Source organism: Sander vitreus, chromosome 14 (assembly GCF_031162955.1).
Source record: "Sander vitreus isolate 19-12246 chromosome 14, sanVit1, whole genome shotgun sequence".
In the NCBI taxonomy this organism is placed as follows: domain Eukaryota; kingdom Metazoa; phylum Chordata; class Actinopteri; order Perciformes; family Percidae; genus Sander; species Sander vitreus.
The window spans coordinates 2,490,001-2,517,497 of record NC_135868.1 but is presented as its reverse complement, the minus strand read 5'-3'; the positions used below and the strand labels follow the sequence as shown (position 1 = coordinate 2,517,497).

At 43.9% G+C, this 27,497-nt stretch overlaps 2 protein-coding genes across 2 annotated transcripts in view; both read right to left on the bottom strand.

The window, feature by feature from the left end:
• Positions 1-353: 353 nt before the first annotated feature.
• On the bottom strand, positions 354-9,535 carry LOC144528576 (uncharacterized). The gene is made up of 5 exons (XM_078267251.1): positions 9,277-9,535; positions 6,746-6,973; positions 5,833-6,144; positions 2,738-2,845; positions 354-1,200 (listed from the first exon to the last, which is right to left on the bottom strand). The coding sequence occupies exons 1-5, from the start codon at positions 9,467-9,469 to the stop codon at positions 668-670; spliced, it is 1,374 nt and encodes a 457-aa protein (XP_078123377.1). The 5' UTR covers positions 9,470-9,535; the 3' UTR covers positions 354-667.
• Positions 9,536-17,589: 8,054 nt separating this feature from the next.
• LOC144529244 (uncharacterized) overlaps positions 17,590-27,497 on the bottom strand; it is a 29,170-nt gene continuing 19,262 nt past the window's right edge. Inside the window, exons 7-9 of the mRNA XM_078268248.1 lie at positions 27,177-27,380; positions 21,422-21,649; positions 17,590-19,994 (exon numbers count right to left, since the gene is read on the bottom strand). Coding sequence (XP_078124374.1) covers positions 18,280-19,994; positions 21,422-21,649; positions 27,177-27,380 — 2,147 coding nt within the window. The 3' untranslated portion in view covers positions 17,590-18,279. The remainder of the gene's footprint in view (positions 19,995-21,421; positions 21,650-27,176; positions 27,381-27,497) is intronic.

The following is a 27,497-nucleotide window of genomic DNA, read 5'->3' as shown; positions in this document are numbered from 1 at the left end:
CTTTTCAACTCTTGCTGTTTGCCGCTCGTCAACTAATGTTCCTCTTTACCTCCGATCTCTCCTTTTTAAACAGCTGCTTGGGATTTTGGGTCTTTGCTCCAGTTTGACTTGACAATCACCACTCTGGTTTGGTTGAAATAAACCCTTAATTCACCCATTTACATGTGGAAATATGCTGGCTCTATACACGCTAAAAGTCCTGATTATTTACATGGAGTCTGGTGGAAATATGCTGGCTCTATACACGCTAAAAGTCCTGATTATTTACATGGAGTCTGGTGGGTTTGGTGATGGTGATTTTGGGGCTGTTTCATGTAGAACTAAAAGGATCTTACTCTTCAACTAAAAGGTCTATCTCTGTAGGGATCCATCCCATAATGTTGTCAGACACTTAGAATAATAATCTGAGTCTGTCAGCAGCAACAACAGAACTTTTAGTGACTCTAACTGCTGCTGAACATTAGTCCTGTAGGGTAACATTACAGCTTGTTACTAACTGCTGCTGAACATTAGTCCTGTAGGGTAACATTACAGCTTGTTACTAACTGCTGCTGAACATTAGTCCTGTAGGGTAACATTACAGCTCGGTTCTGGTTTAATACTGGACCAGTTTCAGAGACTGTTGTTCCCATCAGACACACAAACATGGCAATAACAAAGTTACCCTTTAACAGTCTGCCGTCTTGTCTTCACTCGGTCTCCGGTGAAGCTGCGACGACTGAACACATTTGTGTTTTTTGACCTGCTGCCGCCAGGTGAATGTCTTGTCACAGAGGCTGCAGCTGAAGCGTTTCTCTCCCGTGTGCATGTTCATGTGCTCCGTCAGATTCCCCGAGTGTCCGAATCTTTTATCGCAGAACACGCAGCTGTAGGGTTTCTCTCCTGTGTGAGTCCGCATGTGCGTCTTCAGATGTGTGCTGGTCAGAAACCTCCTGCAGCAGACGGAGCAGCTGAACGGTTTCTCTCCTGTGTGGGTTCTCACGTGTCGGTTCAGATCTCCGACGGCGCCGAATCTCTTCCCACACTCGGAGCAGAATAAAGACTTCTTGTCCGTTTTACGCCTCTCTTCACTGACGGGAACTTGCTCCTGTTTCAGAGAGTTTGAACATGACTGAGGCTCTCTGGTCTCCTTCCAGAAGTCACTGTCAACGCTGTCTTCAGTCTCTGTTTCCGTGTGTTCAGTTTGTCTCTGAGGAAGCCCTGTTCAAGTCACACAAAAGAAAACGGTTTCATTTCTGGGTCGGAGCAAAAAGGCTTTGTCTGTGTCTGTGTGTCTGTGTCTGTGTGTCTGTGTCTGTGTCTGTGTGTCTGTGTTAACCATACAATCTAAGAAGTATCTGTGTATTAACAGTTGTATGACAGCATATTTTAACAGAATTGTCCATAGAACAACACCTTTTGCACCGTGGGAATTTCATGTACAGTGTGGAGGAAACCAAAATGGTGTATGTTCATGTAACAACTCCTTTATTTTTTTTTGGATTGGCAACCACGCAAACACCTTGTAATGCATAGCGTAAGCTACATTTAAAACCATCACAACATCCCCACACTACACGTCACACAAAAATAACAATGTGGCCAAGGTGTAGCACGCGGACGTCCATATGCGGTTTTGGATCAGTGACAATAAGTACTTAATTTAAACATCTTTATAAAACAGACCCGCCGTGAACTGCATAATGAATAACATAAAATGTAGCCTACAAAAATATGCCGCCAGTTGTGCTGCCTGGCCGTCAAGTGTTTCAATGCATGCGTGATACAAATAGTGTAGGGAAACCGTCACGGTTTCTACTACGTATTTAGAGCAGGGGGAATGAGAGGGAGGAAACACCAGAGCAGGGGGAATGAGAGGGAGGAAACGCCAGAGCAGGGGGAATGAAAGGGAGGAAACACCAGAGCAGGGGGAATGAGAGGAAGGAAACACCAGAGCAGGGGGAATGAGAGGGAGGAAACACCAGAGCAGGGGGAATGAGAGGGAGGAAACGCCAGAGCAGGGGGAATGAGAGGGGGAAACGCCAGAGCAGGGGGAATGAAAGGGAGGAAACACCAGAGCAGGGGGAATGAGAGGAGGAAACACCAGAGCAGGGGGAATGAGAGGGAGGAAACGCCAGAGCAGGGGGGAATGAGAGGGAGGAAACGCCAGAGCAGGGGGGAATGAGAGGGGGGAAACGCCAGAGCAGGGGGGGAATGAGAGGGGGGAAACACCAGAGCAGGGGGGAATGAGAGGGAGGAAACGCCAGAGCAGGGGGAATGAGAGGGAGGAAACGCCAGAGCAGGGGGGAATGAGAGGGGGGGAAAACGCCAGAGCAGGGGGGAATGAGAGGGAGGAAACGCCAGAGCAGGGGGGAATGAGAGGGGGGAAACACCAGAGCAGGGGGAATGAGAGGGGGGAACACCAGAGCAGGGGGGAATGAGAGGGGGGAAACACCAGAGCACGGGGAATGAGAGGAGGAAACACCAGAGCAGGGGGAATGAGAGGGGGAAACACCAGAGCAGGGGGAATGAGAGGGGGGGAAACACCAGAGCAGGGGGAATGAGAGAGGGGGAACACCAGAGCAGGGGGAATGAGAGGGGGGAAACACCAGAGCAGGAGGAATGAGAGGGGGAACACCAGAGCAGGGGGAATGAGAGGGGACAGTGTAAATGTAGCCTCATACCCTTAAAATAAAATAAACCAGCTTCTCTTGAACTTCCGTTTTTTCCTCTAAAACCCTGTTAACGTTGTTCCTACCTTTCTCTTCATCATCTTTACTCTCCACGGGGACAGGGGTGAATGGGAACAGTTCCTCCTCTTCCTCTTTAATGTGTGGGGGGGGCTCCGGCTCGTCTTCTTTAATCGCTGCAGGAAACAGAACAGGAAGAAAACAATCAGAGAAGCTGCACGTCAAACATTCAGTCATCACGACTAAGTTCTGATACCGTCTAGATAATATCTCTGATGCTGCCAAGATCAGCGTTTCTCAAATGGGGGTACGTGTCCCCCTAGGGGTACTATGGAGGACTGCAGGAGGTATGTGAGATATTTAACAAAATGTTTAATAGTTACAAGGCTGTTGTCCAGAACATTGTTCCTCTTTATGTAGACTTTTTTTTTTCCTACCAAAAATGTGACATTTGTGTCGCCTTCTTTGGACCTATTCTATCCTTCCTTCCTTCTACTTTCCTTCTACTTTTTACATGTTTCTCGCTTTTTTCGAAGTTATATCACTGTTTTTGAAGTTTTTGATACTATTTCGACCTATTCTTGCCTTACTTCCTTCCTTCCTTCTTTCTACCATCTTTTTCCAAGGTTTTTCTTTTTTACAGTTTTTGTCTCCTTTTGTCATCAACATTTAAATGTTTTTTTCAGTTACAACGCTGTTGTTTAGTAAATCTATCGCTGACAGCGCTGTACTGTTCTCTTATATGACTTTTTTTTTCTACCAAAAATGATTAGCACTGCTCAGGGGGTATTTGGCTTAAAGAAACAATTCAAAAGTGGAACATTATTGAAAAAAGTTTGAGAACCACTGACCTAGATAATATTTCTGATGCTATCGGTATCAGACAGTACTGAAGTTTACGCTTCGGATGCTTTTTTAATGTTTTTTGGGTTTTTTTCTGAAGTTTGACAGTTTTTAAAAATGTTTTTTTTTTTTTTTACATTTTAGCACTTTATTCAGCGTTTGTTTTCATCACCATTTTAAGCTTTTTTTTGACGTTTTTTTTAAACCTTTCTACCGAAGTCTGAATGTTTTTTTTTTTTTTCTCGATACTATTGATTTTCAAACGTTTTTTTACTCTGTATAGGGGCCAGTAAAAATTTACTTTGGGCAAGTAGAATTTTTTAAAAACTTTTTCCCCAGACAAGTGAAAAACAAACGTGACGTTGAACCCTGTAAGTTATTGATCACAGCCAGATTTAATGGGAAATGTGCAATCTAGGGGAATATATGTGCAGTCGGTTTTCTTTCTTCTGTGTGTGTGTGTGTGTGTGTGTGTGTGTGTGTGTGTGTGTGTGTGTGTGTGTGTGTGTGTGTGTGTGTGTGTGTGTCAGTACCTTAAAGCCTCGGATTCTCCCTAAAATGCTGGTATCCCTATTGGCGGTAAAAACGTCTCATTTCTTGCCTTACTTCCCTCCTTCTGTCTACTGTCTTTTTCCCCCCCGAGTTTTTGCCATTTTTTCCAACACATTGTTGCCTTACTTCCTTCACCACGAAACAACTCAGCTACACTTGATCGTCTCCTTTTTCGACGTTAAGTACGGCAACAACAGGTCTTAACCCTTGTTTTGTCTTCCCGTCGACCATGCAGTTTTTAGTGTTTCTGGGTATGGGTTTTGGTCGTCTTTTCAACACTTTTATCACTATACCCGACGTTTTTGGAAGATTTTCCAGATATTTTTGTCCCTTTTTTTTTCGACGTTTTTGTAGCCCTTTTCAACGATATTTTAGCAATTATTTTCTTTACATGCTATAAAATTGAATAAAACACCCAAATTCAATGAAAGTAGTGAACTGACGATTTATTTTACTTGTGAAGAGCATTGTAGGGAACCATCCACGTTATTTCTTTTTGCCAATTAGTTTGAAAGAAATCCCAAATTTCTGATATAGAAACTTTTAGAAAATGGGTCAAATTTGACAACAGCAGGGTTAAAAGTAGTTGAAAAAGTGGTCGAAGAGGGCACCAAAAACGTTGACATGAAGACAAGAAGAAAGTCAACATAAATAACCAAAAAAGGAAACAAAAACATTGTTCTTGCCTTAATTCCCTCCTTCTGTCTATTGTCTTGTTTTTTTTCCGAGTTTTTGGACCTTTTGTCAACCTTTTGTTGCCCTACACCCTTTACTGCCCTGCAGAACCAGTTCTGATACCGATACCAGGATCAGAAACCCCTCATACTACCATATATTTTATATGGTAGTATACAGCTGATAAAACATATACATATATATATATATATATATTTTTTTTATATGGTAGTATACAGCTGTTAAAACATAGTAACATATGTGTCATTTTTTTTTAAACCCGCTGGTATCACATTGGGAAGGAAGAAATGGTATGGGACCGTCTCTAGTGTGTACTTTATCTGAAACTTTGGTGTATTTGTACACAGATTGATGGCTCTGGAAGTGATACAACTGATGTTTAAAGTTTCTCTATTCCCACCAAGATAGGAGATTTATGAAGCGAGAATGTGCAGTAGTTGTCTCCAGCTCTACACGTGTGAGAGCTGGAAGAAAACCAAATGTTTCTTTCAGGATGGAAGTGAGCTCAACTTTCTGAGGCTACAATATTTTCGTCGCTTTCTTTGACGTTCCTGTCGTAATTCATCTATTGTTAGGTTGTGTACTTCAAACATTATTTGTACAGTTTTTAGATGGACTGGATCAATAATCTCGAAGTTTTCAGTGACAGTTTGTGGATTTTTCTTCGACATTCTTGTCACCTTTTTCCCCCTAAAATGTTTTTGTCTCACACACACACACACACAGAGACCGAGAGACAGACAGACACACACAGAGAGACAGACAGACAGACAGACAGACAGACACAGAGACACACACACACACAGAGAGAGAGAGACAGACAGACACACAGAGCGAGAGAGACAGACAGACACACACAGTCGCTTTCCCCCCCTGAAATGTTTTTGTCACTTCTTTGACATTTTGTTTTCTTTGGACATTTTTTTAAACGTTTGTTATATTTACGTTTGTGGCTTCTTCTTTTTTCTCAGACTTTTTTGTCTTTTTTAAAATGTTTTTGCCAATTTTAGAGACCAAACAGCTGATCCATTCATCCACACATTACTCCACCGTGAAGAGCGCTGAAACCAACCTGTTCTTTCTTCCGGCTGGGACACGGAGGAGTTTTCTCCAGAGTGGATTCTTCTCACGTGTCTTTTCAGATTCCAAAACTTTCCAAATCTTTTCCCACACTCGCAGCAGCTGAACGATGTCCTGTCAGTGTTCCAACCATCATCTTCCAGAGAGCTCAAAGCTGACAGACGTTCTCTGCTGTCCTTCCAGAAGTCACTATCCACACTGTCTCCAGTCTCTGGGGGGAACAGTGGATGTGACTGGGAGTTCCTGGCTGCTTCCTCTCCATCAGCTTCTGTTTCCATGTGTTCAGTCCGTCTCTGGTCAAGCCCTGTTCAGGTGAGACAAAAGAAAAAGATTTCAGGGTTTTTTGACCGTGATGCAAGTGACAGATCCTTCAGAAACTGTTCAGCCGTGTTTTAAACTCCTAAAATTAAATACATCTCTAGAACGTTCATGCTCTTAACATTAGCAGACCCCCCCCCCACCCCAAAAGCCTGTTAATGTTGTTCTCACAAATACACACCCACACACAGACAGACAGACAGACACTCTCTCTCACACACACACACCACACAAACACAGTTCTTTTGAACGTAAACATGTTCCACCAAAACCAGTTCCTTCCCGAGACTATTTAGCAGAGGCACCGTGGCTCCGTCTGGCGCTTAGCGCCGCCCAAGAGGATCGTGATTGGTTTAAATGCCAATAAACCACAGCACGTTTTTCTCTCATCCAGGAACGCTGTGTGGACTAGCCAGACCTTCCTTTGCAGCGCTGTGGAGGAAGGTCTGGACATGTGAGACTAGTGTGAAAGGAACCCTACTCCTAAAATAAAATAAACAAGGTTCTCTTGAACTTTTATGCTCTTGACTTCTGCAGATTTTTCCCCCTTTCTTTTCCCCTAAAAACCCTGTTAACGTTGTTCCTACCTTCCTCTTCATCATCTTCACTCTTCACAGGGACAGGAGTGAATGGGAACTTGGTGATATCAGCCTCCTCCAGCCCTTGAAGCTGCTCTCCCTCCTGACTGCTCCACAGTTCCTCCTGTTCCTCTTTAATGTGTGGGGGGGGCTCTGGCTCCTGCTGGTCCACACTGGAGCTACACTCCTGCTGCTCCTCTTTAATAACAATCTGGCTTTTGTCGTCTGGAGGCAAAGCTGAAACACAGACAGAAGGTAATGTCAGCTAAAGCTAGGCCTGTCATGATAACAAATTTTGCTGGACGATAAATTGTCTCATAAATTATTATTATTATTATAATAATGGCATAATAATGCAGGTACACCTTTTCAAAGATCAATAAACTTTTATTTCTAAAGAACATTTAACACTGGAACTGGAAGACATTTTAAATATCCACAATAAATGAACAAAGACAAGAAAAAAATGGACTCTCAGACTTTGTTAACAAAAAATGCACTGAAATAAAAAACAAAAAAATGATAATTTCCATTTAAAAGGTCTCATGACATGGTGCTCTTTGGATGCTTTTATATAGGCCTTAGTGGTCCCCTAATACTGTATCTGAAGTCTCTTCTATATAGACCTTAGTGGTCCCCTAATACTGTCTCTGAAGTCTCTTTATATAGACCTTAGTGGTCCCCTAATACTGTCTCTGAAGTCTCTTTTATATAGACCTTAGTGGTCCCCTAATACTGTATCTGAAGTCTCTTCTATATAGACCTCAGTGGTCCCCCCGGCCTTGACCAGCTGCCACTTTGCTCGTTTGAAAGCCATGATGTCTCTCTCTCATGGGGGGGCCAAATTCTCTGGGCGGGCAAAGCAGAGAAAGGGGAGGTAACCTTTCCCCTTATGACGTCATAAAGGGAAGATTCCAGATCGGCCCATCTGAGCTTTCATTTTCTCAAAGGCAGAGCAGGATACCCAGGGCTCGGTTTACACCTATCACCATTTCTAGCACTGGGGGGCCATAGGCAGGCTGGAGGAACTCATTAATGTTAAAAAAAACCTCGTGAAGTGAAATTTTCATGCCATGGGACCTTTAAAAATGATCGAGCTCATTTTTATTTATCATGCAATTAATTGATTTATTGCATATTGCGACAGGCTAAAGCTTAGAGACTGCAGGGTTTCCCCCAGAAAAGTTGTTAAGCTTGGTGGCCAGTGTGAAAATGAGACGCTAAAAGAGCTATAAAGGCATTTTTCCATTACATGGTACCTGCTCGACTCGCCTCGACTCTACTCGCCTCACTGTGCGTCCGTTTTCCGTTGCAGATTTTAGTCCCGCCTCAGCGTGGCTGGTCGTCATAGCGGTGCCACAGTTAAACTGCCGTGACCTAACGCGACACACAGAACGTGGAAGGTGTGTTGTTGTCAGAAGACACATTTAGTTTCAAATGAAGCTGGAGGCAGCAGAAATAAACACAGCTGGATAAACTGTTTAAGAATGGCGGGTTTGTTCAGGACACCCCCGTCTGTCACTTTCACGTCACCTTTTGGTATCGCCTCAGCTCGCTGGGAACCTCGACTGAGGTGGTACTACATAAAGTACCTGTTAGCAGGTACAAGGGACTTTTTTTCGTAATGGAAAACCAAAAAAGGCGAGTAGAGTCGAGGCGAGTCGAGCAGGTACCACGTGATGGAAAAGCGCCATAAGACTCCATAGGGCCCTACATGAAGTCAGTGCTACAAGCTAACTGGAGATTTTAAAATATGACTACGTCTAAGTACCAGTTAAGATGGCTTGAATTGTCATTATGTTTTTGTAGCTCATTTTGTTCTTGTTATAGACAAACACACAAATGCACAAACACGGACACGCACGCACACACACTCACAAACACACAGACACACACACAGACAGACACACACACACACACACACACAAAATCAGAGACACACACAAAGCCTCAGTTGTTACAATACTGTGCTGTTGTGTTACAAAGCGAACATCACTACTATGTAACCATCACCTATACAGTCCTAAGGGAATACCTATTAAATAAGAACCTTTGTTTATCTAGAAAACAGCCCCGATATCACCATCACCAAACCCACCAGACTCCATGTAAATAATCAGGACTTTTAGCGTGTATAGAGCCAGCATATTTCCACCAGACTCCATGTAAATAATCAGGACTTTTAGCGTGTATAGAGCCAGCATATTTCCACCAGACTCCATGTAAATAATCAGCACTTTTAGCGTGTATAGAGCCAGCATATTTCCACATGTAAATCGGTGAATTAAGGGTTTATTTCAACCAAACCAGAGTGGTGATTGTTGGAACAGTGGAAAGATGAACCAAGACGACTTTTGATAGTTTGATTTAGTTTCTGTCCACTCTGAATTATTTACATGGAGTCTGGTGGGTTTGGCGAAGGCCTGTTAAAGAGCGAAGATTATAATAGATCTTATGTACAAATGCTTATGTCCTATCGATGCTGAGAGAAGAGATGACAGGAAGGAGAGAAAGATCAACTGAAGGTTTAATGACCAAACCTGCTCTGTGTAACCGAAGCTGAGGGTTGAAAACAGCGTCCAGTAGCTCCCGTTGTCGCTCGTTCTCCTCTTTTGAACGACAAAGTTCCTCCTCGTACTCTGCTATCGTTCTTTCAAACAGCCCAAATATCTCTTCAGCAGCCGCAGTTAGTCGCTGCTCCACCAACGCTCTCAGCATCTGGACTTTACACATTTTACCTCTTTCTCAACACAACAAAGACACTCTGCTAACACACCTTTCTGCTAGACGCCATCTTGTTCAAAGAGTGAAGTTAGCCGCAGTAAAGACTACAGCTTCCGGTGCATATTGGTTGCTGAACTTCAAAATAAAAGTCCGGAAGTGTTCCAGATTTCCTCTGAAAAACACGCAGGAATATAAATGATTAAAACACACTTTTGAAGATTGACAAATACTTTATTAAATTTTCAGAGCTCTGATAAAACAATAAACCAAATTAAAGATGATGATAGTTTGTTTACCTTTCCTTTTAATGTGTCAAACAGAAGATACAAGTTTTGGTCTTGCAGTGTAATTGGGGGCCAAGCAGCGAAGCTGCGAGGCACCATTAGTGATTCCACATTTTCGTATCATTACCCATCTTTTCTCTGCCATCGTAGTCTATGGCAGCCCTTAGAACCGTACAGTAAAAAAATGAAATTTGGCACATTGATTCGGGACAGAACCATAATTAATTTCACCAAGTTTTAGGTCTAGCGCCACCAATGGGTTAAAGTTGGAGTTGCATCCATGCGATTAACTTTTGAACTTTTCCATGCCCGTTTTTTGAGCATGGAGATATAGTTGGAATCTTTGGATGACGCCAAACTCAGAGCACCCCATGATGTCAATATCCGCCATGTTGGACCTTCCGCCATATTGGATTTGATCAAAAACACTAAAAAGTTTTCACTGGTCACATAATTGGTCCGATTTTCACGAAACTTGGCACAGATGATCTTCAGACCATGCCTCACAAAAGTTATTCCATTGCGTATTGATATTCGAAAGTGTTGCCCGTCACAGCCAATCAAAATCGATGCCGAAGCCGCCAAACAGGTAGTGAACTCATATCTCGGCAAGTCTTTCACGTATCAACACCAATCTTAATACATAGGTACAGGGCCCAATTAGGAAGAGGCTCAACACTTTTGGTGACCATAGACCTATAGGGGGTGCTGTAATTAGCAAAATTACGTTTTGGCCTATAACGTTTGATGTGTTTGGAATTAAAACTTACTGTGGGAGGTCCTAAAGCCGACACATGCCAATTTGTGACGTCAACGTAATTGATCCAGCCGCCATTTTGGATTTCATCAAAAACACTAAAAAGTTTTCACAGGTCACAAAATGTCTCTGATTTTTACGAACCCTGGCACAGATGATCTTCAGACTATAGTATACATTTGAGTCATCAAAAGAACAATCTTTGCATGCTAAATTTGGACATTCAATTTTATACTTATTACATATAGAGCAACCGATCTGTAAATTTTATATTCATTTTGTAGAACCAGGACCTTAAGCACTCATTCTTTGAAAAGTACACAACAGGTGTCGCAAAAACTTCAAAGTAAATGGCGTTCCACCAAACTGGAAGAATCTCGTTTAGATTGGCAAGACAGTCTGAAACCTAAAGGAAGGCCCTCAGAAGTGCCAGATCAGACTATTACTCATCACTAATAGAAGAAAATAAGAACAACCCAAGGTTTCTTTTCAGCACTGTAGCCAGACTGACTGACAGCCACAGCTCTGCTGAGCCTCTATTCCTATAGCTCTGAGTAGTGACGACTTCATGAGTTTCTTTAATGATAAAATTATAACAATTAGGGATGGAATTCATCATCTTTTGCCCTTAACTTCTAATGGTTCACCTTTGAATGCAGGAGTGCTAGAAAGAACGACAGGACCTGACATAAACTTAGACTGCTTTTATCCTATAGACCTTCAACAATTAATGTTAAAGGTCTCTTCAGCTAAGCCATCTACCTGTCTCTTAGACCCCATCCCAACGAGGCTACTTAAAGAAGCTGCTACCCAGGCGACATCCCTCCATCCCATGGGCCCACCACCTGTGGGAGGAACCGCTGGGGTCGGGTGCGCTGCCACATGGGTGGCAGTGAAGGTCAGGGGCCTCGACGGACCAGACCCGGGCAGCAGAGGCTGGCTCTGGGGACGTGGAATGTCACCTCTCTGTGGGGGGAAGGAGCCGGAACTTGTGCGGGAGGTGGAGCGCCACCGGTTAGATCTGGTGGGGCTTACCTCTACGCACAGTCTTGGTTCTGGAACCATACTCCTGGATAGGGGTTGGACTCTTTTCTTCTCCGGAGTTGCCCAGGGTGTGAGGCGCCGGGCGGGTGTGGGGATACTCACAAGCCCCCGGGCTGAGCGCCGCTACGTTGGAGTTTAACCCGGTGGACGAGAGGGTCGCCTCCCTACGCCTGCGGGTTGTGGGGGGGAAAACTCTGACTGTTGTTTGTGCATATGCACCAAACAAGAGTTCAGAGTATTCGGCCTTCTTGGAGACCTTGAGTGGAGTCCTGCATGGGGCTCCAGTCGGGGACTCCATAGTTCTGCTGGGGGGACTTCAACGCGCACGTGGGTAATGATGGAGACACATGGAGAGGCGTGATTGGGAGGAACGGCCTCCCTGATCTAAACCAGAGTGGTTGTTTGTTGTTGGACTTCTGTGCTAGTCATGGATTGTCTATAACGAACACCATGTTCGAACATAGGGATGCTCATAAGTGTACTTGGTACCAGAGCACCCTAGGCCAAAGGTCAATGATCGATTTTATAATCGCTTTCATCTGATCTGAGGCCATATGTTTTGGACACTCGGGTGAAGAGAGGGGCAGAGCTGTCAACCGATCACCATCTGGTGGTGAGTTGGGTCAGGGGTGGGGGAAGACTCTGGACAGACCTGGTAAGCCCAAACGGGTAGTGCGGGTAAATTGGGAACGTCTGGAGGAGGCCCCTGTCCGACAGACTTTCAACTCACACCTCCGGGCGGAGCTTTTCGTGCATCCCTGTGGAGGCTGGGGGGCATTGAACCCTGAGTGGACAATGTTCAAAGTTTCCATTGCTGAAGCTGCGGTGAGGAGCTGTGGTCTTAGGGTCTTAGGTGCCTCAAGGGGCGGTAACCCACGAACACCGTGGTGGACACCGGTGGTCAGGGAAGCCGTCCGATTGAAGAAGGAGTCTTTCCGGGATATGTTATCCCAGACGACTCCGGAGGCAGTTGCAAGGTACCGAAGGGCCCGAAGGGCTGCAGCCTCTGCCGTGAAAGAGGCAAAGCAGCGTGTGTGGGAGAAGTTCGGAGAAGACATGGAGAAGGACTTTCGGTCGGCACCAAGGTACTTCTGAAAACCGTTCGCCACCTCAGGAGGGGGGGAAGGGAACCATCCAAGCTGTGTACAGTAAGGATGGGACGCTGTTGACCTCAACTGAGGAGGTAATAGGGCGGTGGAAGGAGCACTTTGAGGAACTCCTAAATCCGACTAATACGCCCTCTATGGTAGAGGCAGAGCTGGAGGATGAGGGGGGGGATTGGCATCAATTTCCCTGGTGGAGGTTGCTGAGGTAGTTAAACAACTCCACAGTGGCAAAGCCCCAGGAATTGATGAGATCCGTCCAGAAATGCTTAAAGCTCTGGGTGTGGAGGGGTTGTCTTGGCTGACACGCTCTTCAACATTGCGTGGAAGTCTGGGACGGTGCCTAAGGAGTGGCAGACCGGGGTGGTGGTTCCCTTTTAAAAAGGGGGGACCAGAGGGTGTGTGCCACTACAGGGGGTATCACACTTCTCAGCCTCCCGGTAAAGTCTACTCCAAGGTGCTGGAAAGGAGGGTTCGGTCGATAGTCGAATCTCAGGTTGAAGAGGAACAATGCGGATTCCGTCCCTGGTCGTGGAACAACGGACCAGATCTTTACTCTCGCAAGGATCCTGGAGGGAGCCTGGGAGTATGCCCAACCAGTCTACATGTGTTTTGTGGATCTGGAGAAGGCGTATGACCGGGTGCCCCGGGAGATACTGTGGGAGGTGCTGCGGGAGTACAGGGTGAGGGGGTCCCTTCTCAGGGCCATCCACCCTCTGTACGACCAAAGCGAGAGCTGTGTCCGGGTTCTCGGCAGTAAGTCGGACTCGCTTTCAGGTGAGAGTTGGCCTCCGCCAGGGCTGCGCTTTGTCACCAATCCTGTTTGTAGTATTTATGGACAGGATATCGAGGCGTAGTCGGGGTGGAGAGGGGTTGCAGTTCGGTGGGCTGGGGATCTCATCGCTGCTTTTTTGCAGATGATGTGGTCCTGATGGCATCATCGGCCTGTGACCTTCAGCACTCACTGGATCGGTTCGCAGCCGAGTGTGAAGCGGCTGGGATGAGGATCAGCACCTCTAAATCGGAGGCCATGGTTCTCAGCAGGAAACCGATGGAGTGCCTTCTCCAGGTAGGGAATGAGTCCTTACCCCAAGTGAAGGAGTTCAAGTACCTTGGGGTCTTGTTCGCGAGTGAGGGGACAATGGAGCGGGAGATTGGTCGGAGAATCGGCACAGCAGGTGCGGTATTACATTCAATTTATCGCACCGCTAGACGAAAAGAGAGCTGAGCCAGAAGGCAAAGCTCTCAATCTACCGGTCAGTTTTTGTTCCTACCCTCACCTATGGTCATGAAGGCTGGGTCATGACCGAAAGAACAAGATCCAGGGTACAAGCGGCCGAAATGGGTTTCCTCAGGAGGGTAGCTGGCGCCTCCCTTAGAGATAGGGTGAGAAGCTCAGTTATCCGTGAGGAGCTCGGAGTAGAGCCGCTGCTCCTTTGCGCCGAAAGGAGCCAGTTGAGGTGGTTCGGGCATCTGGTAAGGATGCCCCCTGGGCGCCTCCCCTAGGGAGGTGTTCCAGGCACGTCCAGCTGGGAGGAGGCCTCGGGGGAGACCCAGGACTAGGTGGAGGGATTATATCTCTAACCTGGCCTGGGAACGCCTGGGGATCCCCAGTCGGAGCTGGTTAATGTGGCCCGGGAAAGGGAAGTTTGGGGTCCCCTGCTGAGCTGCTACCCCCGCGACCCGACCCCGGATAAGCGGATGAAGATGGATGGATGGATGGATGGTTACCCGTGGTTAACACTTCATTACTAGATATGATCAATATGTCTTTATTAACAGGTTATGTAACACAGTCATCTAAAGTAGCTGTGATAAAACCTCTTCTGAAAAAACCCACCCTCGATCCTGACATCATAGCCAACTATAGACCTATATCTAACCTTCCCTTTCTCTCCAAGATCCTTGAAAAGGTAGTCGCTAATCAGTTATGTGACTTTCTACATAAGAATAGTCTATTTGAGGACTTTCAGTCAGGATTTAGAAAGCATCATAGCACAGAGACAGCACTGCTGAAAATTACTAATGACCTTCGAACTGCTTCAGACAAAGGACTTGTCTCTGTACTTGTCTTATTAGATCTTAGTGCTGCATTCAACAGTATTGACCATACCATCCTTTTACAGAGACTGGAACATGTAGTTGGTATTAAAGGAATCACACTAAGCTGGTTTAAGTCCTATTTCTCTGATCAATCTCAATTTGTTAATGTTAACGATAAATCCTTCAGGTACGCTAAAGTTAGCCATGGCTTTCCACAAGGCTCGGTGCTTGGACCAATTCTATTCTCCTTATATATGCTTCCTCAAGGCAATATTATTAGGAAACACTCAATTAACTTTCACTGTTATGCGGATGACACCCAATTATACCTGTCAATCAAGCCAGACGAAACCAGTCAGTTAGCTAAACTTCAAATATGCATGAAAGATATACAATCCTGGATGACCTACAATTTTCTGATGTTAAACTCAAACAAAACTTAACAAAGTTATTGTGCTGGGCCCCAAACACCTCCGAACCTCATTATCCAAAGGTATAGCTACCCTGGATGGCATTGCCCTGGCCTCCAGCACTAGTGTCAGAAATCTAGGCGTTATTTTTGATCAGGATATATCCTTTAACGCCCACTTAAAACAAACCTCTAGAACAGCCTTTTTCATCTTCGTAACATTGCCAAAATTAGGAACATCCTGTCTCAACACGATGCTGAAAAACTAGTCCATGCATTCGTTACTTCCAGGCTGGTCCCTTAAGACTCTCCAGCTGATCCAGAATGCTGCAGCGCGTGTTCTGACAAGAACTAAGAGGGGAGATCATATTTCTCCTGTACTAGCTTCTCTGCATTGGCTTCCTGTAAAATCCAGGACTGAATTTAAAATCCTTCTCCTGACCTACAAAGCTCTAAATGGTCAAGCACCATCATATCTTGAAGAGCTCATAGTACCTTATTGTCCCACTAGAGCACTGTGCTCCCAGAATGCAGAGTTACTTGTGGTTCCTAGAGTCTCTAAAAGTAGAATGGGAGCCAGAGCCTTCAGCTATCAGGCTCCTTTCCTGTGAAACCAGCTCCCGGTCTGTGTTCGGGAAGCAGACACCGTCACCACATTTAAAAGTAAACTTAAAACTCTCCTCTTTGATAAAGCTTATAGTTAGGGAGTGAGGAGTTGCAGCGTTCGCCTAGACCGGCTGCAGACACGGCACCCCTTCTCTTCTCTGCTTCTCTTCATAGTCGCTAGATTAATCTACCATATAATCAATGATATAATCAAAGTAGATGGAGGCAGGCCAGTACAGCCCAATCCAGCAGGGGAGAGTTCTAGCCCAACCAGGCTCCTCTCCTTAACCTGTCTCTCTTAGTTATGCTGTTGTAGTTTGAGATTGCCGGGGGACTTCCTTTGACACACTGAGTTTCTCTCTTCTCTCTCTTTCCATCTGTGTGCATCCTTGTCCCAGAAATGCTTGTTACTAACTTAGCTCTGGGGAGTTTATTCCCTGGAGTCCTTGTGTTTTTTTTGCCAAGCATGTTTCCTTGGATTGGGGCGGCACCTGAATCGTGGTTGCAGCTGTCCCGGTGGTCCTGCTCCGCGCCCTGCTATGCCCTGTTACACCCTGCTACGCTCTGCAATGCCCTGCTACGTCCTGTAACACCCTGCAGTGCCCTGCTATGCCATGAACTACTGCAACTACTGTCTCTGGTCATTGTTCCATTGTCTTTGTTGTGACTATTGTTGCCATTGTTCATCACACCCCCAACCAGCACCGTCAGACACCACCTGCCAAAAGCCTGGGTCTGTCCCAGGTTTCTCCCTAAAAGGACGTTTTTCTCACCACCCAAGGTTTCTTCTAGAGATGCACCGATTGACCGGCCTGTGACCGGAATTGGCTGATTTTCACGTGACCGGCCATGATCGGCAGGTCAGTCTGACATATGCCGGTCAAATGCACTCGGGCGTCTCATGATTAACATCGCGCAACATCAGCATCACACGTGCACACGCACCGCCACTCCATCAGCCGTTTATAAAATGTCATTAAGTTGTAATTATACACGGCTCTACAGAGCCATCTGCCCTACTGATCTCAGGCGAACAGTCAGCTGCTCTCTCTCCCCTCTGACAACTGGAACAAGAAAACCGCACTCACAGCTACAGTTTATCGGAAGATAGCTATGGGCACACTGACTATCATGGATTGACTGTTTATCAGACCCCAGATGAGACAAGAAGTTAACGTTAGCGAACGCTGCGGTGACGGTCCCTCTGCCTCTGACTCCCCGCTGCAGGAGAAGCTGTGTGTATTCCTCCGACATGCTGTATTAACGTTACGGTTTAAAACGCTTTCCAGGTTAGTGGGGATGCATACCGTTCAAAACCAACATTAAAAACGTAGTAATCTTCCCTCAGTGTTTAGTTTTGTTGCTAAACTGTGTGTAAAATGAGCGGTGATGTTAAATCATCCGTTTCAGGTAACAGCGCCCTAGGGTACCATCTATTTCCTGGATTGTTCTGAGGTAACCGTCGGTAGCTAACGTTAGCAGATAAGCCCGTTGGTATTGTTCATATTTATGCACAATGACAAATAAACTTGCTAAAAAAGGAACTACACGCTGTTTGACGTTCAAACAGGCCTGTGTGTGTGTGTTTTGAGAAATATCTTTATACTGCAAGGCTATATTTATTTTATTTTTGTCTTTTATAGGTTACTTTATTGCCATTACCTGTTTTCCCACATACAGAAGTTTAGTTTGCTAAATATATCACATTTTTTAGTTGGATATTGCATGTTAAAAGAAGAAAATGGTTCTTCCATAACATTGCACTTTAGATGTGTGTGAATTTCCCACACCAGGAGCCATTTTGTTATGTACCCGTCAAATGACCTTTCTATCCATTTCATTTCTATGTGATGACACCATGAAGACTCCAGAGACTGTTGATATTTACTCCATGCAGATTTATTTGTTACATTTTAACAAACAAACCGAGCTGCCTCGGACACATCAAGTGACCACCGGCGATAGTCAGTCGAATAAACTGAATCTAAGTTTCATATGACTCTCTTCTTATACATATTTATACTTATATTTTATGCTTCAAAGAGAAAACTCCTCCTCTCCCTGACAGGAAACACCATGCTAGGCTAACTTCCCTATGCTACCTCCCTCACATCTCCCTTGTTTAAACTAAAGATAGCTTTCAACCTGCACTTCCTGTCTCCCTGACACAGAGAGAAAAGTCTCCTCTCAGAGACTGCTGCTGACATGATAGACAGAATTAAAACATGAACCCAATGTGTATTGAATAAACTCCCATATTGATACATGATTAATAGTGAATATTGCTAAACATACGTTACTTAGAAAGAAGTGAATATATGTGTGGGCCCTATAAAATATCAGGTGGTTACATTTGTCTGATTTCTTGATTATATGACAGACATTACAAGACAAAACAATATCTAATAAAATATTTAAAATAAGTGTACTTTTTCCTACCAAACAATATAATGTCTTCTATCTAGATGTTGATACATAACGATTTTTGTTTCATACTTGAGACGTTTTGCTTGGACTTAAAGGCACAAACGTTATTCCATGTCACCAGTCTCAGGTTCAGAAGAGTCTCCAGTCTAGTCTTGAGTCTCTGGTTGTAAAAGTGGATGTGATTTCCTGGCTGGTTCTGGTCCTCCACAGTCCTCTCCATCAGCTTCTGTTTCCATCCGACCAACACATTTATGTCTTTTGACATGAGAACACCAGGCAAATCTTTTGTTACAAACACTGCAGCTGAATCTTTTCTCTCCTGTGTGGACTACCATGTGTTTCTTTAGGTTGTGACTTTCGGTGAAAGCTCTACCACACTCAGAGCAGCTGAAAGGTTTTTCTCCTGTGTGAGTTCTCATGTGTGACCGTAAATTTTCACTGTGTGTAAAAGATTTCTTACAGACTGAGCAGATGAAAGTTTTTTCTCCTGTGTGAGTTCTCCTGTGTGACCGTAAACTTCCACTGTGGCTAAAAGATTTATTACAAACACTGCAGCTGAATCTTTTCTCTCCTGTGTGGACTACCATGTGGTTCTGTAAATCTGCACGCTGTATAAAAGATTTCTTACAGACTGAGCAGCTGAAAGGTTTTTCTCCTGTGTGAGTCATCATGTGTCTCTTCAGGTGTCCACTTTCGGTGAAAGCTTTATCACACTCGGAGCAGCTGAAAGGTTTTTCTCCTGTGTGGACTCTCATGTGTTTCTGTAAATCTCCACTCTGTGTAAAAGATTTCTTACAGACTGAGCAGCTGAAAGGTTTTTCACCTGTGTGAGTTATCATGTGTTTCTTCAGGTTTCCATTATCAAAGAAAGCTTTATCACACTCAGGGCAGCTGAAAGGCTTCTCTCCAGTGTGAGTTCTCATGTGTTTCTTCAGGTTTCCATTATCAGAGAAAGCTTTATCACACTCAGGGCAGCTGAAAGGCTTCTCTCCTGTGTGAGTTCTCATGTGTTTCTTCAGGTGCCCACTAGCAGCGAAAGCTCTACCACACTCAGAGCAGCTGAAAGTCTTCTCTCCTGTGTGGATTCTCATGTGTGTCCGTAAATTTCTAGACGTTAAAAACGATTTCTTACAGACTGAGCAGCTGAAAGGTTTTTCACCTGTGTGAGTTATCATGTGGTTCTTCAGGTTTGCACTATCAAAGAAAGCTTTACCACACTCAGAGCAGCTAAAAGGCTTCTCTCCTGTGTGAGTTCTCATGTGTTTCTTCTGGTTTCCACTATCAGAGAAAGCTTTACCACACTCAGGGCAGCTAAAAGGCTTTTCTCCTGTGTGAGTTCTCATGTGTTTCTTCAGATCTGACTTGAAGCCAAATCTTTTCCCACACTCAGAGCAGCTGAATTTCTTACATGTTGAATTGTGTTTCATAGAGTGTAAAGCTGACTGAGGTTCTCTGGTCTCCTTCCAATCAGCACTGTCATCAATCTCAGGATCAGAAGAGTCTCCAGTCTGGTCTTCAGTCTCTGGTTGGAAAAATGGATGTGTATGAGCGTTCCTGGCTGGTTCTGGTCCTACACAGTCCTCTCCATCAGCTTCGGTTTCCATGTGATGATGATGAAGCTGTGAGGACTGAGCTTTCTCTTCATCATATTCACTCTTCACAGGGACAGGAGTGAATGGGAACTTGGTGATATCAGCCTCCTCCAGCCCTTGAAGCTGCTCTCTCTCCTGACTGCTCCACAGTTCCTCCTGTTCCTCTTTAATGTGTGGGGGGGACTCTGGCTCCTGCTGGTCCACACTGGAGCTACACTCCTGCTGCTCAGTGGGAACCTCTTCTTTATCCACCGACAGCAGCTTAACATCTGCAGGCAACACAAATTGAGGAAAACTGGAATGTCAGGCAAAACCAAGACAACTGCACCAATCAACAACTTGCCTCCATTTAGGAACAATCACAACCCCTGACTTTTTCATAACTCACAGTGTAACTGACAGTGGTGAGAACAAGATTTAACCACTAATCAAAAAATAATTGTTAGATTAATCAATGACAAAAATAATCGTTAGGGAAAGCCCTCATCAGCATACATTTAAGTTCTCTTTGAAAGACACGAACACCATGAAGCTGGCGGCCGAGGCGATGCAGCCCAAGGTTGATGGTTGATTGATTGTAACGGTTCAATTTTAGATCCCCTGAAATCATATATATGTTCCGGCTCAGTGCTGTAATGCTCATTTTAATGCAGATGATAGAATTCTGTTCACCACAAACCAGCCAGGCCTTCTCTAGCTTACTGTGCTTTCAATGACCTCCAGACCTTCCTGTTAGGAAGGAACTTGTTTTGGTGGAACATGTGTACGTTCAAAAGTAGTTTTGTCGTGCAACAGAAAACAGATTGAACAGATAGTCCAGCTAGCTGTCTGGATTTACCCTGCAGAGATCTGAGGAGCAGTTAACCATAGTCCTCACACATCCACTGGAGTTTAGAACGTCAACACAAAGAAAGAGGGACATCCTGCGGAATTTCCTTCAGCACCGGCGCAATCTCGTAAGTGGAACGTCGAGGATATAGGCTACTTGGGGGTGGACATTTCGCCCTCATTAATTAGTATTGCAAATAAAAACTTCCAGGACATATATGATCTTTAATTTATGGAACCTGATCTTGATTGATGGTCTTACCTCCCAAAATCACTACAAACTCGGGTGTCAATAGTTGGAGTTGGAGTGTAGGACATCCTACCACAAATTATTTTCTTCTCCATGCTACCTTTACCACCTCCAACTGATTACTGGGACAAAATGTATTTGGGGTGGGAAAACAACCGTGGCTAAAGCTGACAACACAAATCAGAGAGTGGATTTTTAATTCATAATTTTAAACACATCATTATTTGGGGCATTTGCCTTGAGACCATTATCAGATTGATTTAGTCCTGACTCTGTTACTTGTTGAAAGAGTGTGATTTAGCATACCCACACAGATTGGACAACGCATTCTTTGTTTGTATGATACCACATAAAATAAGCGACCGCCAGCTGGTCATGTGACGCCGGGTATTGAGCAACGGGAGGCGACAGTCCTCTTAGAGGCTGTTACATTTAAGTTTAGCTGAAAAAAGGTGAGCATCATGCAGCGAAGACAGTTAAGTTTAGACACCAATACAACTTAATAAATACGACCGATTAGTTGACTACTCCACTCACAGAGGGAAAGCCCTATACTTCTGCAGTGTTTCTCCCTTCCCCGAAAAACACGTTAAATAAACACGTCCACGTTGTTCCTACCTTTCTCTTCATCATCTTCACTCTTCACAGAGACAGGAGTGAATGGGAACTTGGTGATATCAGACTCATCCAGCCCTTGAAGCTGCTCTCCCTCCTGACTGCTCCACAGTTCCTCCTGTTCCTCTTTAATGTGAGGGGAGGTCTCTGGCTCCTGCTGGTCCACACTGGAGCTACACTCCTGCTGCTCAGGGGGAACCTCTTCTTTAACCACCAACAGCTGCTGCACATCTGCAGGAAACAGGGAAACACACATTGAGGAAAACCGGGACTAAATGCTTCTGCATACTAACTTCCAGAGAGCTCAAGCTGTAAAGACCATGGATGTATTAAGAGAACTGGATACAGTGTTTTGGCACGAAGCCCCATTCATTCTAGCTACCGCTGATGATAGCTAGCCCTGGCAGTTTGGGAACAGAGACGTTTAAAACATTGCATCCACGTTACAGGCTTTCCAGCATACAGCGCTCGGATGTATCATTAGATAATACGCATGATGAATTATGGCCATTATTTCCATTTTTACAGCTATAGGATCTCAGGAGAACCATCATGAGCCTGCAGTACAGGGCGACGTGGGCGCAGTCCCGTGGGTCTGCTCACATTCTATATGTGCGTAAAATAATTCTGGATTTGGCTATTAGTGCAATTTAAAACATGATTTGAACACGGACCATTTAAGTGGTCGGACTGTTAAGTTGATGTACCCCCAAATTAATTATCCGCTGACATATAGACGTTTCTTTTTGGCCATGTAAAGTCTATGTGAAATGTCTTTCTGGGCCAGCTGGTTGTCAGACCTTGCAATTCCACCGTTGGCCGCTAAGCCCATGGTTGCTTCAAGACATGGCGCTGTTCCTGGGGGATTAGTAAAGACTGACAATTACACCTAAGGCTTATCTTATTCTTATTTCATTGTTTGGTAAATAACTGGTTTGAATCCTACTTAAAGAACAGGGACTACTTTGTGTCTATTGATAAACATCTGAGCGGACAAATGTGAAATGTGGAGTTCTCCAAGGCTCCATTCTGGGGCCTCTTCTGTTTAACAGCTACATGCTTCCACTGGCTCAGATTATGGACAACAACAAAAGCAGTTACCATATTATGCAGACACACATTTACATAACCAAATCACCAAGGTACTATGGTTCAATACAACCACTGAGGAAGAGCATTGAACAAATCAACGATTAGCCCCCAGGGTTCAACGTTAAGTTTTTTTCCCTTGTCCGGTTGAGCAAGTGAAAACTTTTTACTTGTTTTAAAAACCTGTCAAAAGCGTCAAAAACACACACAAAAAAAAAAAAACATAGGTAGTAGTAGGGTAGGGGTCAGCGGAGAGGGCTGAGGGGGTGCAGTTGGTTGTGGGATGTCAGAGTAGGAGCGGGTGAGGGGTGTATTTGTATTTATTATAAGGATCCCCATTAGCTGATGCCTATACCACCAGCTAGTCTTCCACAACAACAACAACAACATTTAATCAGACAATATTAAAACATTTCATAACATATACAGAATAGACAAGAAATAAAAGAAAATAAATACAAAAATATCTGCTTACAATAATTACAATTAAAATTAAATGAAAACAATAACAAACCAAGCACATAGAGAAATATCTTGAAAACTAAGTTATATATTGCATGGCTAACATTAAGGTAGCTCACATTGACAAAGACGAAAATCAGATATTGTTTCCCCACACAATCAGAAACCTCATGATAAATAATTTAAATGAAGGTAAGATTTGACTTTCTTTTTAAAATGTACCTTTCCTGTGATAAAACGAATGTTAGTTGGGATTTTATTCCACAAAGAAGCAACAAAGTAAGCACATTGGCTAGTAGTCTTTTTTTCAACACTCAACCATTTAAGACATTCATGCATTTTAACAACATTGGACCTAGAATTGCACATCAGAACAAGTCCTACTGCTTTGGTTTGTGCTACTTGAAGTTTTCTACGTAGGGTTTTTGAAGCAGATGACCAGATTACTGAGCAATAATCTAAGTGGCAGAGAACTAAAGAGCAAACAATTTGCCTTAGTAAAGAAAAGGGCAGAAATGGTGAGCATTTCCTTGTGATGGCAACTGCTCTGCCCATCTTAGTAACCATATAGTCAATGTGATCGGACCACGACAACGCACTATGACGCCGTAGTCCTAGAAGTTTAACTTTATTTACTTGTTTTATAGATTGGCCTGCAACTTCAAGATTCAATTCAGGCCTGTTTGCTAATTTATGTTTAGAGCCAAATATCATGCAGACTGTTTTTGATGCATGAAGCACAAGTTTGTTTGATTTTATCCAATTAAGTACGATGTTATGCTCGCTAGATAGAACCTGATTAAGCTCAGAGCGTGTGGATGCGGCATAATGGAGGGTAGAATCATCTGCATACATTGTTAAACTTGCTTGCCATAATTGCAAGTGGCACATCATTGGTGAAAACTGCAAAAAGAAGAGGCCCAAGGCAACTCCCCTGTGGAACACCACAGTCTAACGCCTTACTGTTTGAAAAAGTGCCATTGTAATATACTCTCAGTGATCTATCGGACAGGTAACTTACCGATGAGTAGATTGTGATCTATGACCTCGAATGCTGCACTAAAATCAAGTAATACTGCACCAGTCATCTTTAAATTATCCATTTCCTTGAGCCAGTCATCTGTCATTACTGAAAGGGCTGAACAAGTTGAATGGTTATGTCTATAAGCATGTTGGAAATCTGTGTTCAAGCCGTTACAGTCAAAGTATTCCTGTAATTGTGAGTGGACTACTCTCTCCATCAGTTTACTAAGAACTGGGAGAAAAGTGATAGGTCTACTGTTCTTCCCAGTGAGTGCTAGCCTGCCCTCTTTAGGTAAGAGAATGATTTTACCTTCTTTCCAGATAGTGGGAAAAACACCTTTCATTAAGCATGCATTTAATATTTGACATAACGGACTGCAAACAGTCAGCTGCCAGGCCAAGTACTTTACTGTCCAGCATATCCGTACCCACTGAGCTGTGTTCGGGCAGGGACTTCAACAACTTCCTTAATTCCCGCTCCTCCACACTATTAAACTGGAAAGTGCAACTCTTGTCTAACATCACATTATATTTTATGAGTTTTACATAATTAGAATCAGTATTGTCCATATCCTGCCTTAGTGCATGGACCTTATTTATGAAGAAATCATTCAAATAATTCACTATATCAGATGGTTTGGTCGGAAACATGCCTTCTGATTCCCCAAAGGAAGCCCCCTCCAGTTGTCCATCTCCCCATTATTTCATTAAGGGCTTTCAAAAGCTCTTTACCATCTTGATTTATAGCATTTTTTCTTTGCATGGAATATTCTGTTTTCATTGATCTATTCAGTTTTGTAACCTGATTTCTCAGTTGACAGTACTTGAATCTGTCTTCCACTAAACCAGATTTTACTAATGTAGATTTGGCTTCATCTCGTTCCTTTATGAGGCTCTTTATAGTCTCATTCAGCCATGGAGCTGGTCTCGTTTTACAATATACTTTCTCATAGGGGCATGCCTATCAACAATCTTCAAGAAGCTCTCCATAAAAGATGTTTAAGGAGGCACTTGCACATGTTAGTGCACGTCAGCTCACGGGTCCACTACGTGACAAACCCTATGGAGCGTACCCCGTGTGCATATTTCGACAAAGTGACAGTGTAAGTGAAGAAATAGATAGAGACAACAAAATGGAACGAATCAGAGAAGCGAAAGAAAAGTTGTGTCCTGTTCTCTTTATATATTTATACTGTCCAACCAGTGAAACATGTCCTGTTCTGTAGACATGATCCTTATTTATATATGTTATACTGTCCAACCAGTAGAACATGTCCTGTTCTGTAGACATGATCCTTATTTATATATTTATACTGTCCAACCAGTAGAACATGTCCTGTTCTGTAGACATGATCCTTATTTATATATGTTATACTGTCCAACCAGTAGAACATGTCCTGTTCTGTAGACATGGTCCTTATTTATATATATTTATACTGTCCATCCAGTAGAACATGTCCTGTTCTGTAGACATGATCCTTATTTATATATATTTATACTGTCCAACCAGTAGAACATGTCCTGTTCTGTAGACATGGTCCTTATTTATATATGTTATACTGTCCATCCAGTAGAACATGTCCTGTTCTCTTTATTTAATGAATACGCATTGTGGAAGTAGCCTACATGCTAACGCTGCTGCAGTGATGGCTCAACCAGCTCCTTCTTGTCTGTTATTGGCTGGAACACTGTTTGTTATGGTTCGTGGGGCAGGTTGGGGCAGTTTGTTTTTGTTGCCGTTTGTGGAGCCTGGGCTGTCTTCAGAGACCGCGTTTTTTTTACAGTGTGTTCAGGGGGCAGGCAGCTAGCAGATAGTGAGGAGATGTTTGCTGTGACAAAAAATGTTGTAGCCTAAAAAACACGTCACATCACTTAGAGCACCTTTAAAGGACATGTTTTTATGCTAATCAAATGCGTTTGTAGCTTGAAAGAAGCTAGCGCGGACCGCTGATTAGCTTAGGGTTAGTATTCGGGGCACAGGGAAAGTAAAAACAAATCGCTATTTATACCACTAACAAGGCTCAAAATATCACCACACTTCAACGGTAGCATAATGAGGGTCCCTACATGTTAACCGAAGCATTGAGAACTTTGTAAGTGTACAGACAGTTTATTGAACAAAGAGCTGCGGGAGCTCCGTGAAAGGGCTACGAGAGAGAGAGAGAGCTACCGCTAGTCAATGCCACAACACAGCCTCATACTTCAGGAAACTGGTATGGCTATGGCCACCCAACAGGAGTGTCTGTGTTGCACGGAGTGGGACCTGTTGCGTCACGACACCCAAGAGACGCAGTGTTCTGTACAGTCTGAAGATTTCCCCTCTCTGATAAACAGGGCTGGACTTGAAACTTTTTTCCATGTCCCGAAAATAAATTGGAGACGGCGACCCAGACCGGAGGGACCAGATGGACAGTTATCCACTGAGTAAGTACACTAGACAAGTTATGCAGAGTGTGATTATTTCAGATATATTGAACAAATTGCTTTCGATTTTAGTTTGCATCGCCAGCTGTAAGTCATGACTGGTTTCTAAGACGGCGGCGGCATGTAAACATGAACGTGACTGTCTTTATAATCTGTCTTTTCAATAAACTGTCTGTACACTTACAAAGTTCTCAATGCTTGGGTTAACATTTAGGGACCTTCATTATGTTACCGTTGAAGTTTGGTGATATTTTCAGCCTTTTTAGTGGTATAAATATTTGTTTTTTACTTTCCCTGTGCCCCGAATACTAGCGTTGTAAGCTAATCAGCGGTCCACGCTAGCTTGTTTCAAGCTACAAACACATTGGATTAGCATGACAACATGTCCCAGAGAGAGACAGAGTGGGGACACATCTGTTAATAACCCCTAGGGTTGTTGTGCGCCAGAATTGTCCTTTAAGGGTTAATGTCAACCAAACCAGAGTGGTGATTGTTGGAACAGTGGAAAGATGAACCAAGACGGCTTTTGATAGTTTTATTGTGTTTCTGTCCACTTTGAATGCAGTGTGTTTTACGATGATAAAAGTCCTGATTATTTACATGGAGTCTGGTGGGTTTGGCGAAGGCCTGTTAAAGAGCGAAGATTACAATAGATCTTATGACTAAATGCTTATTTACATCCGTCCTATCGTCATATCGTTGCTGAGAGAAGAGATGACAGGAAGGAGAGAAAGATCAACTGAAGGTTTAATGACCAAACCTGCTCTGTGTAACCGAAGCTGAGGGTTGAAAACAGCGTCCAGTAGCTCCCGTTGTCGCTCGTTCTCCTCTTTTGAACGACAAAGTTCCTCCTCGTACTCTGCTATCGTTCTTTCAAACAGCCCAAATATCTCTTCAGCAGCCGCAGTTAGTCGCTGCTCCACCAACGCTCTCAGCATCTGGACTTTACACATTTTACCTCTTTCTCAACACAACTAAGACACGCTGCTAACACACCTTTCTGCTAGACGCCATCTTGTTCATAGAGTGAAGTTAGCCGCAGTGAAGACTACAGCTTCCGGTGCATATTGGTTGCTGAACT